At 37.4% G+C, this 13,112-nt stretch overlaps 1 protein-coding gene across 8 annotated transcripts in view; it reads left to right on the forward strand.

Moving 5' to 3' along the window:
* Window positions 1-13,112, forward strand: part of LOC106155850 (microtubule-actin cross-linking factor 1, isoforms 6/7-like) — a 59,491-nt gene that overhangs the window by 16,312 nt on the left and 30,067 nt on the right. For all 8 annotated transcript variants that reach the window (XM_087003075.1, XM_087003068.1, XM_087003070.1 and 5 more), the window contains 11 exons: window positions 157-225; window positions 4,967-5,095; window positions 6,380-6,430; window positions 8,321-8,392; window positions 8,628-8,732; window positions 9,129-9,224; window positions 9,646-9,771; window positions 11,075-11,221; window positions 11,551-11,613; window positions 11,878-11,969; window positions 12,327-12,432. In XM_087003075.1, the coding sequence (XP_086859201.1) occupies window positions 157-225; window positions 4,967-5,095; window positions 6,380-6,430; window positions 8,321-8,392; window positions 8,628-8,732; window positions 9,129-9,224; window positions 9,646-9,771; window positions 11,075-11,221; window positions 11,551-11,613; window positions 11,878-11,969; window positions 12,327-12,432 (1,056 nt within the window). The remainder of the gene's footprint in view (window positions 1-156; window positions 226-4,966; window positions 5,096-6,379; window positions 6,431-8,320; window positions 8,393-8,627; window positions 8,733-9,128; window positions 9,225-9,645; window positions 9,772-11,074; window positions 11,222-11,550; window positions 11,614-11,877; window positions 11,970-12,326; window positions 12,433-13,112) is intronic.

Raw genomic sequence — 13,112 nt, forward strand, 5'->3', positions numbered from 1 at the left:
GAAGGAAGAAAGGGTCAGATTATCCTATCTGATTATTGTGCGTCGTACCACAGAGCGCTGTCCGCCCATACAGCAAGGAATTCACTGTTTACATCGACTTTGAATTAAATATTGACAAGTTAACGGATTAAAACATGACTGTTGTGATTTTTACAGGGCAAAATGGGATCTAAGAAAGTGGTCAGCTCGCTGGAAGACTGTATGATATGGATACAGCAGGAACAGGTGAGTACGAGAGAAATCAATGAATGCTCAGGTAACCTGTTAATATGACGGTTACCCCGGTGTTAATGGCGTGCTGGCTATGGACAGGTATGCAGTGCTTATGTTTTCATGGGAAGTTTTCATGAGTGAGCGTTGTGACAGTGTGGTTGTTTGGGGGGGGGGGAGATCTACCCTGGGGCCAGTCGTGAGATGTGAACATGGATGCAGTGTAAATGTTAAGCCGGGCTGTTAGCAGAGAGTACAAAGCATGGAGACGGTGTAAATGTAAATGTAAGCCTGAAGGCGAGCTTTTTGCTGTGCGCGTGACGACAGTGTTGTTTAAACGGATGCTTGCTCAAAGTTATAGTTCTCAGTATTAATAATGAAATATCTTAAAGATGATCTTGATTAAAGTAACCATAGAACATGGTTTTAGTTCATTCGAAAGTCTAAAGGGATTGGGAGTGATTCGTTATGTCAAAGGCGTTGCTATTTGTAACGTGGTGGTCAGTTTTTTTTCATCGTTCAAGTGAATGTGTATGTGCTGGTGAATGTTTGCGTGCATCAGTAACCATCAAAATTACTCCACGGAAGGACCATATTTGGTCACAGCAACTGTGATACAGCATGACTGTTTGCACCCTGGTCACCATGTATGAATGACATAGTTCAGCCATTACCTGTCTTCATTGTTCTTACAATACACTGCATTCCTCACCGTTAAAACGTTATTTTTCCCCAAAAAAACATTTTGTTTGACCTTAAATCAGCTTCAAGCCAAAATCCCACCATATGAACACCTGGCTTAATCACCAGAATGTCATCTTGCACGAACATTTTGACCGAGCTTGTTGCCGCTTTAATACATTCTCCTCGAACCTCCGGGTGTTAAGGGTGGGAATCGTAATAAGTCACCGATAAATAATTCGATAGGAACTAAAATTGAACGTCCAAGATTACCGAATCACTATCAAAACAATGTAGTGACATGAGAATGTGGACGCAGGTATGATATGCCTAGACAGTAAAATATGCGACAGTCCTCCTTTTACGAGGGACATGTGATAGTTATATTATACACAGTGTGTTAAATATTCACCTGGGACTGGCTGTGCTGAGACAGTTGGTCGTGTGAGAGGACTCCTTCTATTCAAGTACACGTCTAATAGGTGTGATAAGGATATCATTTGCTTAAGTTTCAGGTAAGCTTTACATTTTACAGAAACAATTAGATGGTTAGATATACAAGTCAATGGATGTATTTATAATGGTATATGAATACAGTCTAGCCTGCGTATGCCGTACCTGTGCCATGCAGCAGAGCGTTCATATGAGAGGACATTAACAGTGACACCGATGATCTCCCCTTCATATGAAAAGTTTTAATACCAGAGAAAAGTAACATTAAAGTTCTGTAGGTCCATTTACATACCTGGTGCAAAGTATTTTAAGACGGACATTCTAGCTCTTTTTTTTTCTTTGTATTCTCATGTTACCTAAAACGTAAGAGGAGGAGAGGTGTTAGGGGACAGGACCCGTTTACTAACAGGCACAACGAAATCTAACCAATCAATACGACGGAACCCACTGTGTTAAACAACGCGTCGAAAACTGCTGCTTCTTGTGATAAAATCAGACACTCTAGTGAAAGGTGACAGTACCACTGACCCGTTAATGACATTAGTAAAGCATTTTTTTTTGCAGTGACATATGTATGTCTGGAATAATGACCAGTGCACGGTATATTGACAAGATAATACCTGACCGCCAGTAACTTGACAGTTTAAAAAATTGGGGGTATATGAGGGGCATCGTTAAAAAAGGATATATAATAACAATCAGAAGGATGTGGTGACAGGTACTGAAATTTCAATGGTTGCTTGTCAAGTGGGTCTAGAAACGAAAGTGGGAGGGTTTTTTACTTCTTTAAAGATCGTCGTATTCTGACAGAGATGGCTAAGAGCGTGACGAAAATGCACTATTTGATGAAACGATGTGGTAATTATTTCGTCTTAGATAATCTGATGTTTGACTGTTGTTCGACTGATTTGAGTTGCATAAATAATTGACATTGCATACACTCACTGTAGATATTTTATAAAAATCCCTCAGGGCGGTGCTCGTTGGTTTAAAAAGGGAACTGTATTATTTCCTGCATGAAAATGAGGGCATTTTTAAAAAAAGTTATATATACCACTTCAGAGGAATACCGACAGCACCCGGAAACTTAGAAAGAGAATTCTGTATTAATACCGAAATGCGTGGAAAGTAGCCGCGTGTACTTTAACGATAGTTACAAACACCCCGTGGCGTCGTCATATTTCACTAAGTTGAACTGTTGTTTCGGTCAGTTTTTTTTTTTTTTTTTTTTTTTTTTTTTTTTTTTTTTTTTTTGCAGTTATAGATATCTGTATATTTGCAACTGGGTGATTGATGAGATGTTCAACGGACTTTCCTGGTGGACTGCCATTACTGATATCTATATTTCATTTCGTCATTGACAGACTGCTACTACATTAATTGGGTCACATTTCCAGTTTCATTCACAGTTCCCGTATTTGATAACGCATTTAGGGAGCATGCATTGCCTGCGAGGCTTTGACGAGGTCGCGATACAAAGTTAAATGTTCTGTGTATCAGAAAAGATTCCGTTGTCAGTTTTTTTAAACAAATGAACAAATTAATTTGCCTACCATAACTTAGTCTGATATTTACATTGCTGAGCGTGCTCGTGCAGTTCAAATTGATAGACTGATGTCTGTAAAAACAGTTGATGTTAAGCATGATTGCTTTGGACACTGCTTTACACTCCTCAGACCACCGTAGACCACCAGTAGGCATTGACAGTCCATTCATCTCACCAATGACAATAGGGGCACAGTCAGTGGTTACATATTAAAGAGCCTCATCTTTTAATATTAGACAAAGTCCATTTAAAAAGATAGGAAAAATGTTTATGAACAACACATTCAGATATCACAAAGTAACTACACCAAGCTCGCAGCATTCATAACATTGAGAAGTAAAAGAAAATAAAATGAAAACAGAAAACGGTAATCGCACTGTTTGTGACCATGTTCCTTGTAAATGTGACGGGGTTGGTGATAGCGATATGATTATGTGTAGATATAGTATTTATATGAGATAAAGGGGTGGAGTTTAATCAGATTAGGCCTACACAGGATGAATTCTGAAAACTTAAGATTAAATTTAATACCACGTAAACTATCCTGTCTAGCCTTGTGGTAAAATTGTACGATGTAAAACCGACCTCACTCTCAGAGCCTCCAGAGGCTGATGCAAATTATGATTCTTTTTTTTCAAAGATTTTTTTATCAACCAATGTCAAACCATGCTATTGTTATAGTAGAGTCGGAACATTGGATGCAACTAAAGATGTGTGGCTGATCTTTGTGTGTCTTTGGAAATATGATAACTAGCATAAACCGGTGGTGTCACCCAACAGAGTAGAAAACTAGCACCGGAGACCTCCAGGTTCTTTTTACAAAACAAACATATTAGCTAAACGCTAATGCATACAGGTGAATATAAAACCGTTAGGAAAAAACGGGAACAACTGCACATAATAACACAGTTGGTCTCTGAGTCAAATTAGTGATTTCGGGTTACATACGACAGACCTTTTACTGACGGTTGACAGGTTTTCCCACGCTGGGGTAACGTATTACCTCACTTCTAAATGATTTTCTTTGGGTTTTCATCATTATCGCACAGCAGAAAATATAGGTGGTTTTGAGATGACGGGCAATCACCTAGACTTGACACGTAAAACGCCCCCCTTTTGACTCTGTGCTTGCGATACAAATTTATTAGAGGGGACTTTGTTGCTAAGGAGCAAGCGCTTTGGTTGAGATGAAAATATTGCAATCTGAGATGTAACACTACAGCTAGGTTAGGTTCAGAACTGTGTCTGTACAAATGTATTTTTTCTGTTGTTTCTCGCTATATCTTCCTCTTCTGTCAAGCTCGGTGTGATTACTACACTCAGTACATTTTCCATCTTGTTAACGTACATAATATAGTGCGGGCTTTAATCTAACTTGTCGTGAAACACGTGTACACGGTTTACCAATATTCAAGTCAGATGAAGTCCAGAGTCTACACTCTTTAAATAAAGTGCATGTTTTATGTTGGAAACCTTTTTTTTTTTAAACTTTGAACTGTTGCAACCAGAGTCCTATTCTTATTACCATACTTTTCATTATATTTATTCTGTTTTGTTTTGTTTTGTTTTATTTCATTGTATTCCATTTCATATAGGGGAGGGCAGTATCCTGTTATACAAGCTATCTCCATGTCCGTATGTGGTTGTTGCTTAATGAAAAAACTGTGTGTTTGCAGATGAGTGTATTGCCGAGCTCGAGTGTTCTGTGTCAAGTTGTGCGATGCATAGAGCCCTTGTTAAAATGCAGAGCAAAACGTTTTTATGTGATTTGCATCTGGAGTATGATGAATACAAACAATGGATATCAACACATGCGTAGAGAAATGCAATTTACACTGTAGGAGCAACCGGTATCTGTCGTAACTATTCACGATTTTATTACTTCATACCTCACGCCTTGTTCCTGCTTCAGGGTATGATGGCGTGTTCCCGTCGGAAAACTGCACTCATAATATTTAATATAACTTTCAGTTTAATATTGCTCGGTCATTTTATGGCTCTTCCTTTATTATCTGACATATATACGTTATTCTTTTTTAATTACTGGCACGCCCATATCTTTATTTCTGATTTCAGAAAAATTTACGGGAAGCTGCTTTTGGTAATACTTTAGTGGCATTAAAAGAGGAGACAGAGAAGCAGAGGAAGAAACATGCACTGATCACAGAGTTCAAAGGATTTATGGAGAAAATTAGGTCAAAAAAGGTGAGGAAATTGGAAGATGAACACGTTCACAGAAATCCGTTAGTTTGCAATTTATTGGATGATCATGTGACTTCTAATTACGTTAGACATAATCAGTATAGTGGACTGTACTTAGACTTTCAATATCTAAGCAAATATTTCCTCTTGGATATAGGATAAAGTGTAATTATGTTGCCCAAACCTTGTACCACCGATATGCTGACAGAGGTTACCCTGAAATTAAAAGTTCGATTTTTGCCCAGTTATATAGCAGGCGAGTTTCCCGCCAGTTGACGTGAATGTCTGCCAGAATGTGAAACTCAGGGTTACGAAGTTATCACGGCAAATGCCACACATCATCTTTGCTATGCGTTGCACTGTGTCCTGGCTATCAATTTACACAGTCTCAATTTGGTAAAAATGCCTTGTTCATCACAGTTTTTCAAGGTTATGTCTTGTGGTTTAACATTTCATGGAGTTTTAAGCGTGTAGTATTAAACCCATACTGCACATATTGTGGATCTTTCTCATCAGTTAGAGCCGCCTGTTATGTGAAATTTAGTCTATATGAAATCAAGTATTATTAATCAGAAAAGTGATTTAATTACAAAGTGCTACCCGACCAAAAATAGTTGTTTTCGTTCATATCAATGATTTTCTCATTTGTCAAACAAATGCTGTGATATGAGAAAGTGATCATGTTTAATTAAGTCCTTGGACCAGCGTCCGTCGTTGAGGCCCTTATCAATTGCCCACGTTAATCTTATCTGTGAATGTGTGGGCAGGATTAGCATGTTCATGTACAGTTAATTTAATTGTTGTTTGTTCGTTATTAATGCAGGCAAGGAAGGAGGTGAGTATGGTACTTGGCTAATATTGCATGTAATGCAATTACTAATATTTTATGCGTCCAAGTGTGTGTGTGTCAGAGAGAGAGAGAGAGAGAGAGAGAGAGAATGAGGAGAGGTGTGTTTTACTTAGAAACAACTAAGCAATCCTTGTGTGGATATTCATTCATCACAGCATCGCAGCATCGCAGCACAAAGTCAGCATCCACACACGAATGTAATATATCCACATTTAAAATACACAAATATCAGCTAAACATTTTTATCCGCTTACTGAAAAAAATACAAGAAAAACATTCGATATTTGCTGGCAGGTTCATACCGCAGCGAACCCTGTAGGGATGACTGCTGAAGTAAATGAACTGGTAACAATTAATTTCTCCACCGCCGCCACATCACGTAAGTGGCCTAGACAAGTGTTGACTCAGTTTCATGATTCCTGTTTTTATTATTTCAGTACACTGAAGAAGAAGTTGGCAACATGGACACTGCGTATGATTCTCTTCTGGTAAGTTAGATTACCTGGGTTTTGGGGCCTTTAGGCAGGTAGTTAAACTCTTTGATTTTAGTGTATGTGATTTTAATATTTAAGATATACTTGTGGAAACAGAGGACCACTGGGTGCTCTTCGATTTGCAATTGACTTTGTTTGTGGAGAAGAGGAATTGTTTGTTGGGAAGCCACCTACATATCATTGCTGCGATTGCTGTCATGCACTCAAAACCCCTCCTATTTGCCATGTTGATTCTTTTATTGGTTTTGGGAGGCCTTAGAATGATCATAACAGTTTCGTAAAATTATAAAAAGAAACACATACCCTGGACCTAATTTCATTATATTAAAAACTGCGCCATTTGTTTAGCAGATATGTATGATACTTTAAACCCTCACAATTACGTCGCTTCATGTGACGTAACGTTGCGTTACTTGCCGTAACACCACGTCGCTCAACATAACGTAAGGTTTCCGGCACATCTGGCATTTTTGTGCGGTTTTAGGTATTGTTTTACATAGCCGATTCCAATTGTCTATTCAAAAGTGATTGCTGTGGGCGCATGATAGGAGTCTAATTAATTGTATGTCAAGAAAAGTGGTTAGACCAATGCAAGTGAAACTCGTGATTATGAGTCCTATACTGTCCCATTCGGGCCAATTTGTATCCGTTTCCCTCTCGATACATTCTCTCTCTATCTCTCCATGGCTGTATATGTTTTTTTATCATATCATGTGTCTAGTTTTCCAGCTAAGCACATACACTTCAATCATTAACCAACACCAGCATGTGGAAATAACAATGGTCGATAGTCTATCTCTGATATCAGAAGTAAAGGTCGATTTGCGCTACTCCCTCTTCAATGCTGCTAAACCTTCCTGCAAACATGTAGCACGGCATACACAGGCATATATTCTACGGTTATCATATCTGAAACGGGACCTTGAAAATCAAACCCATTAGTAGTTTGCACTATACTAACAGCGGTGTTGGATCTAAGACGCAAGTTTGTGTTCTACAATGACTTAACAAGGTGCTCGATGGAGGGCCGTAAGGCAGAATTTGAAGGCGTGGAGATCCCTGTTTATTTGACGGTGTATCACGTATGGATCGACAATACGGTCTCAACCGGTGACTTACACGTAAGCGTCATACCACATGAGTGACACTAACACCTTGAGACAGCCGTTGTGTGACAGTGTTTTCTGGATACACTGTGAATTTTGGGTTGTTGTTTGTGATTTTTGAGTATGCCTTGTAACGTTTTGGAAGGCCTGAGTGGAGAGGGGTGAGGGGAGGAAATACGGAAAGAAGAAATGACCGATGTTTAAACACTGAAATAAGGATATCATAATAACTATTGTCATTAACTAATATTGTTGTTTATTTTGCATAGAGTCGCTTGTATACACAGCTGTTATGCAGACGTTTTAGAACCAACTTAGTGCAGTGCACTGAAAAAAATAACCCGCCCAAACAGCTAACTATGACTATAACATTAAGTCTGAAATGGCATCATTCTGGGATACCTTTAGTTTGATCGTAAATATTATCTTGTTAGTCATAGACCGCAAGAGATATAAAAAACAAGTTTGTTGATGAAGTGAGTAACTCCCCGCAGAGGACCTTGTGATGCACTTTTTTCCTCTCTGATTGACGTGTACCAGTGTAATTAAGAATCAGTTCTGCTGGATTCTTTCAGTTTTCTTAATCATATGAAAACAAGGCCAGGAGCTGTTGTTTGTGTGTAAGATCATTGAAGTAAATTATACACGCATTCAGTTTGGATACAATTATTATTTTTTTCTGCTTTTGCAGAGGGAATTATTTTTATTATTGATTGTACCTTTATACATTGTTTTAACCTAGAATATGTTCATTATGCGTGTTCAATTATATTTTCAGACTCTTTCACTAGAGAGACAAAAATGTTTGGAGTCCTTGACGAAAATAGTAGAAATAGAAGAATTATTTCAGGTAAACTGTCAGTAGAACAATTGTATAATTGATTTGAAAAATATTCCATTTTAACAGCAGTTAATCAGTGATTATAATACAAGTCAAATCAAGTTGATTTCACACCAGGACAGTTCCGATAAAAAGTTTTATGAATAAAACCTACTCCTTATATTTGATTACGTTTATCTCCCTCTCCCCCCCCCCCCCCCCCCCTCCTCTCCATAAATTTCACTAGGTTTATTTCGCTCTCCAGAAAGTATCAGCAGAAGTGGATACAAGAGCGTTGGAGTTAGTATCACAACAACAGGAGTTAAATGAGCAGATACCTTACGATGCTAATACTGCGAAAACATACCAGGTAAATACACATATCAAAAGTGAATATCACCACCTGCAGGCTCCGTGCAGCTATAAAATAAGGCAAAATACATACGTAAATTAGAAGTATAGATACACGCCCGCAGAGTTCATATTCATAACAAAAAACAGTTGAATTATTTACGTAGTGTAGGAAAAAATGAATATTGCAATTATCCCAGATGAAATTATAGATCACAGAGGGGTATAGTAACCATTTTGGAGCCTGATTATAAAGTAGGCGAGTTTAAGTAGTTTTAGGTTTTCGATAGAATGGACGATAAGGAAAAATATAGTCTGTAGTTATGATTTTTGAGGGCCCTTTAAGACCAAAAATGAATGCTCTTACTTTGTATTTTCCCTCCAGAAATCAAAGCATTTTTGTTTATCATTTTAGTCCTGCATGGGTGCAGTTAAGAAGAGCTGGAGCTGGTTGTCTGATCTTACCTGGTGTATGGAGGTTCATGAGTCACATGCTGCAGAATATCACAAGGTGAGTTCGTTCAAACGACCTGACACGATAATAATATGCCGCGCTACACGACCATGTTTTCAGTGCGTCATGCTACGTGACGTGACGTGACGCTACGTTTCCAATACGAAAAGCATTTTAAGCATAATAAAATCTGTTTGCATTTTCTTTAAGCCTTCTGTGAACTAAGTTTGTAAAAGTAAATTAGGCAACAGTTGGTAAGAAATCCCAGGACAGTGAAATACGTCAAATCAGAATTTGCAATAAAGTGCAAACGACTGAAAAAAAATGGAGAGGCACACGCTTTTATTATCGACTAGATCTTTATTTCACATTTCTGTTTTAACGCCATATATGTCATAATTTCTGTTTAATATCCCTGTATCTTACCTGACACATGCTTTCCGTTGGTTGTTTTTATTTAAATGTACTTCTTTTTCAGTTTTTTCATGAGGTTAAGCACTACGAAGATAGCTTGGCACAATTCATCAGCGAGATGTCAAAATCAACCAGGGAAAAATATGCAAAACAAAACAAGAATGTGCAACAACAAATTCTGGACATACGCGTGAGTATTTTAAGAATGACAGTCAGTCGTGTGTTTTTATTTTCATTAACTTTTTTTGCGCATTGATATTTAAATAATCATCGGGATTAGTTAGCTACTAACGCCGCCAGATGTCTCTTCCGATGCCTGCTTCTGTTTTTTTTTTCTTTTTTGGATCGTGTACGTATTCCAACGGCCATAAACCATGATGTCTGTGTTGTTTTAGTTTTAAGGTGTCTCGCCATCTATATTTGAATAAGACAGCAAATATCGTTTCAAAAATAAAGCTTTTGAAATAGTTAATGTTAGTGAATATAATTGCTCTTTTCACGTATTATTAACTATAATATCCAGGGCATTTTTTTCCGACTGAAGATGGTAATATACACTGCAATGTGACGAAGACCCAGTCATTAACTAGATTTTCAGAAAAATGTCACTGTAATTAATAAAAGAAGGTCAAGATAGTTAACGCACTAATTTGATTATCAGCGATATATCACAAGCTATGCGCGTGATAAGTAAAATTTGATGTTTTATCGAATCACAAGAGGTGACTCTACATGTACGTCGCTTCTCAGTTTTCTGTTTTTCCTACATAAAAAAACTATTTACTTTCATAACCCACTGCACATTCTATCTAAATATCGTTGGTCTATCAAAGTAGGAAACATCTATAAACTGATCTAAGACCTTAAACAGTACTGAGCGTGTTTTAGAACAGCAACTCTTATTTATAGTGAACGTTGCGCCAACCGCTTTGTAGACTTATTGAAAAAATAAACTTGTTATGCTATCACGGGTTTGTATTATTGAAACAGTTCACTGGCCTTGAATTTTTGATCATGTTATTAGAAAGGAGTGAAATAGTGACTTAATATGAATAATTATACCGAAAGGAGTAACCAGTTCAGTAGTATCAAAGAGACTGTAAGGTTACAATTTAATGAAACACGTAGAGGTAGTAGTCACCATTGAAAGCAATTATGAATGGTTTCTGTAATGTGTAATTTGTCATCCATTTCTGAAGGACATGCAACTTGTCATGCTAGTCTATAATAGGAAAACTTTGCCATCTGTGTAAATCTAGCTCTTATACCTTACTCTGTCAGGGAGATTTTGTTGTTGTTTTATTAGTGCTCATCATTTATTGAGTATTCAGTTGTGTGGTTTTCGGAAACCTAATCACGGATAAGCCCAAATAATTTTAATGCATTTTTATAATATCAAAAACAGATTTCAAGGAAAACGACCTGTAAAGTTTTTTTTTTTTAATTCTCAAGATGAAGATTATTTAGATTTGTATTTTCCTTGCTGTTTCTAGGAAACGACAAGACGTCTTTTAGAACTGCAGACGACAGTGGAAACGCTGTTCGAGCGCAGCGGGACGATTGTTCCTTTGAAATGGAGGAAGGAAATGCCGCCAAACCCACTGAAGATGAAAGCGTTGGCAGCATATGAACACAAAGACGTAGGTTTATTGATTCTGTCTAAATGAGAGGAATGTTATTTAAAACAACGTTCTTAGATAACATTAATTATCGTTACTCAATCAATATATCCCTTAGCTTGAGCTTAGGAAATGCAATATTAAATGGTTTATATAAGATCAAATTGTTAAATATATAAATGGCAAAAATTTCTGGTACAAGAATTTTGTATCAGACTACCAGCGCACCGTGTCAAATATAAAAATCTCTGGGTCATTTTTTAAATCATCATACTTGGTCTTTTTTATAATGATTGGGTTTGATAGCAACGAAGAGAAACTATTTTGGAACATTTTGTTACGCATTTTAGTTTGTTGTCGCAGAGGATGATGAAGTAACACTCTTGGATAACACACATGGGACAAAGTGGAAGGTAGGAAATACTTTGATAGTGGTTTTAGTGCGAGGTGACTAGTCTCTATCGCGTAACATAAACATAAGACCTCATCTCAATTACTAAATAAATAAAACCAATCTAGGTAAGAAATAGGAGACCGTATAAACCACGATGCCTTTGATTTTAACTCCAGCTTACACCAGTAACACAAAACGGGAAACAATACTGAAGATTTTCTTGTTAAAACAAGAAACGTATGATAGCAGTTAAAAGTACCACGTTTTGGAATCTTTGTTACAGGTGCGAAGTGCGTCAGGTGTGGAAAGCATTGCTCCGGCCATTCTCTTCTTGATTCCTTCCCCGGACAGCGAGGCCGTGGACAAGGCTAATGGGTAGGTTTATCATGTTAAATTTCAACTGAAAATATACTGATAATAAAAATTCACTTGATATTTTTATTGTTTGCTTGGCTGGTACTAGCGAGTTAGCGGATGCTGAACATATTGTCTCATAAGTATTGTCTCATTTGATTTGTTCCCTGTGTTATCTTTTTGATGTTAAAACAAATGAGGTGTGAAATTATCCACAGCAACTGTGAAGAATAAAACTGACTAGGCAATGCACATAGTTAGGCGTACTGTCAAGTAGACGAATTTCGCACCAAAATGATCAAATACGCACCAGTCTTAGAAAATAAACGGAGTTATTCCATGGGGATATAGAAAAACAATGTTTATTGCTCTTTGCAGTCTTCGCCAAAGGATGGTTAACATTTGGGAGCACAGTCTTAGAACGCTTCGCAGTCAGACGCTACGTCTTCTAACGCGGGTGATCAACGGCGTTGATTCATCAGAGGTATGGTATGAAATTTTCATGATCTTAAAAATAAACAAGTTTTATACTCTCTGCAGAGATCCCTTTTAATTCCTTAACACATTTGGACGGAAATAGCAGAAGGGAATTTGAAACTTAGTAATAAGGGTCGATAAGAGGAATTATTATTAGTCTGCAAAAAGCATGAATATAATATACATATATGTATGTTGAAGTGTGCTGAAGGTAAAACTCGTAATGAAAAAGACTTCCATGACAGCTGTGGTAACGTTGTATAATTTATTTTTCCTGCGTCGGTTGAGGTATCGATTATGAGGAATGTAGACAAGACAATACAACACTTCATAGAACTTCTAGTTTTTTTTTTTTTTTTTTTTTTGATTTAAAGAATGCTGAACACATGGTAGCCCCACACAAATTGAATCGCTGTCTGCTGGAATCAAAACACATTTGGTACATTTGCATTTCGTTTCTGTACCTTCCATATTCATGTTTACGTTACCAGACTGCAAAAATCCCTTAGGAGACAATGAGATGAAATATTTCCCAGAATAGATTACAAAAAACATCAGGCCAATCTCTCTGCTCAGGCACGACGATGCATTAAACGCCCTTTATTTCACATTGGGAAGGCAAGCCGTAGCAGTACTAATGTTGTTATTTGAAATAGCGCAATCCCCAGGAGGTACATCGATCTTGTC

Source organism: Lingula anatina, chromosome 2 (assembly GCF_051362555.1).
Source record: "Lingula anatina isolate TDL-2025a chromosome 2, LinAna3.0, whole genome shotgun sequence".
Classification (NCBI taxonomy): Eukaryota; Metazoa; Brachiopoda; class Lingulata; order Lingulida; family Lingulidae; genus Lingula; species Lingula anatina.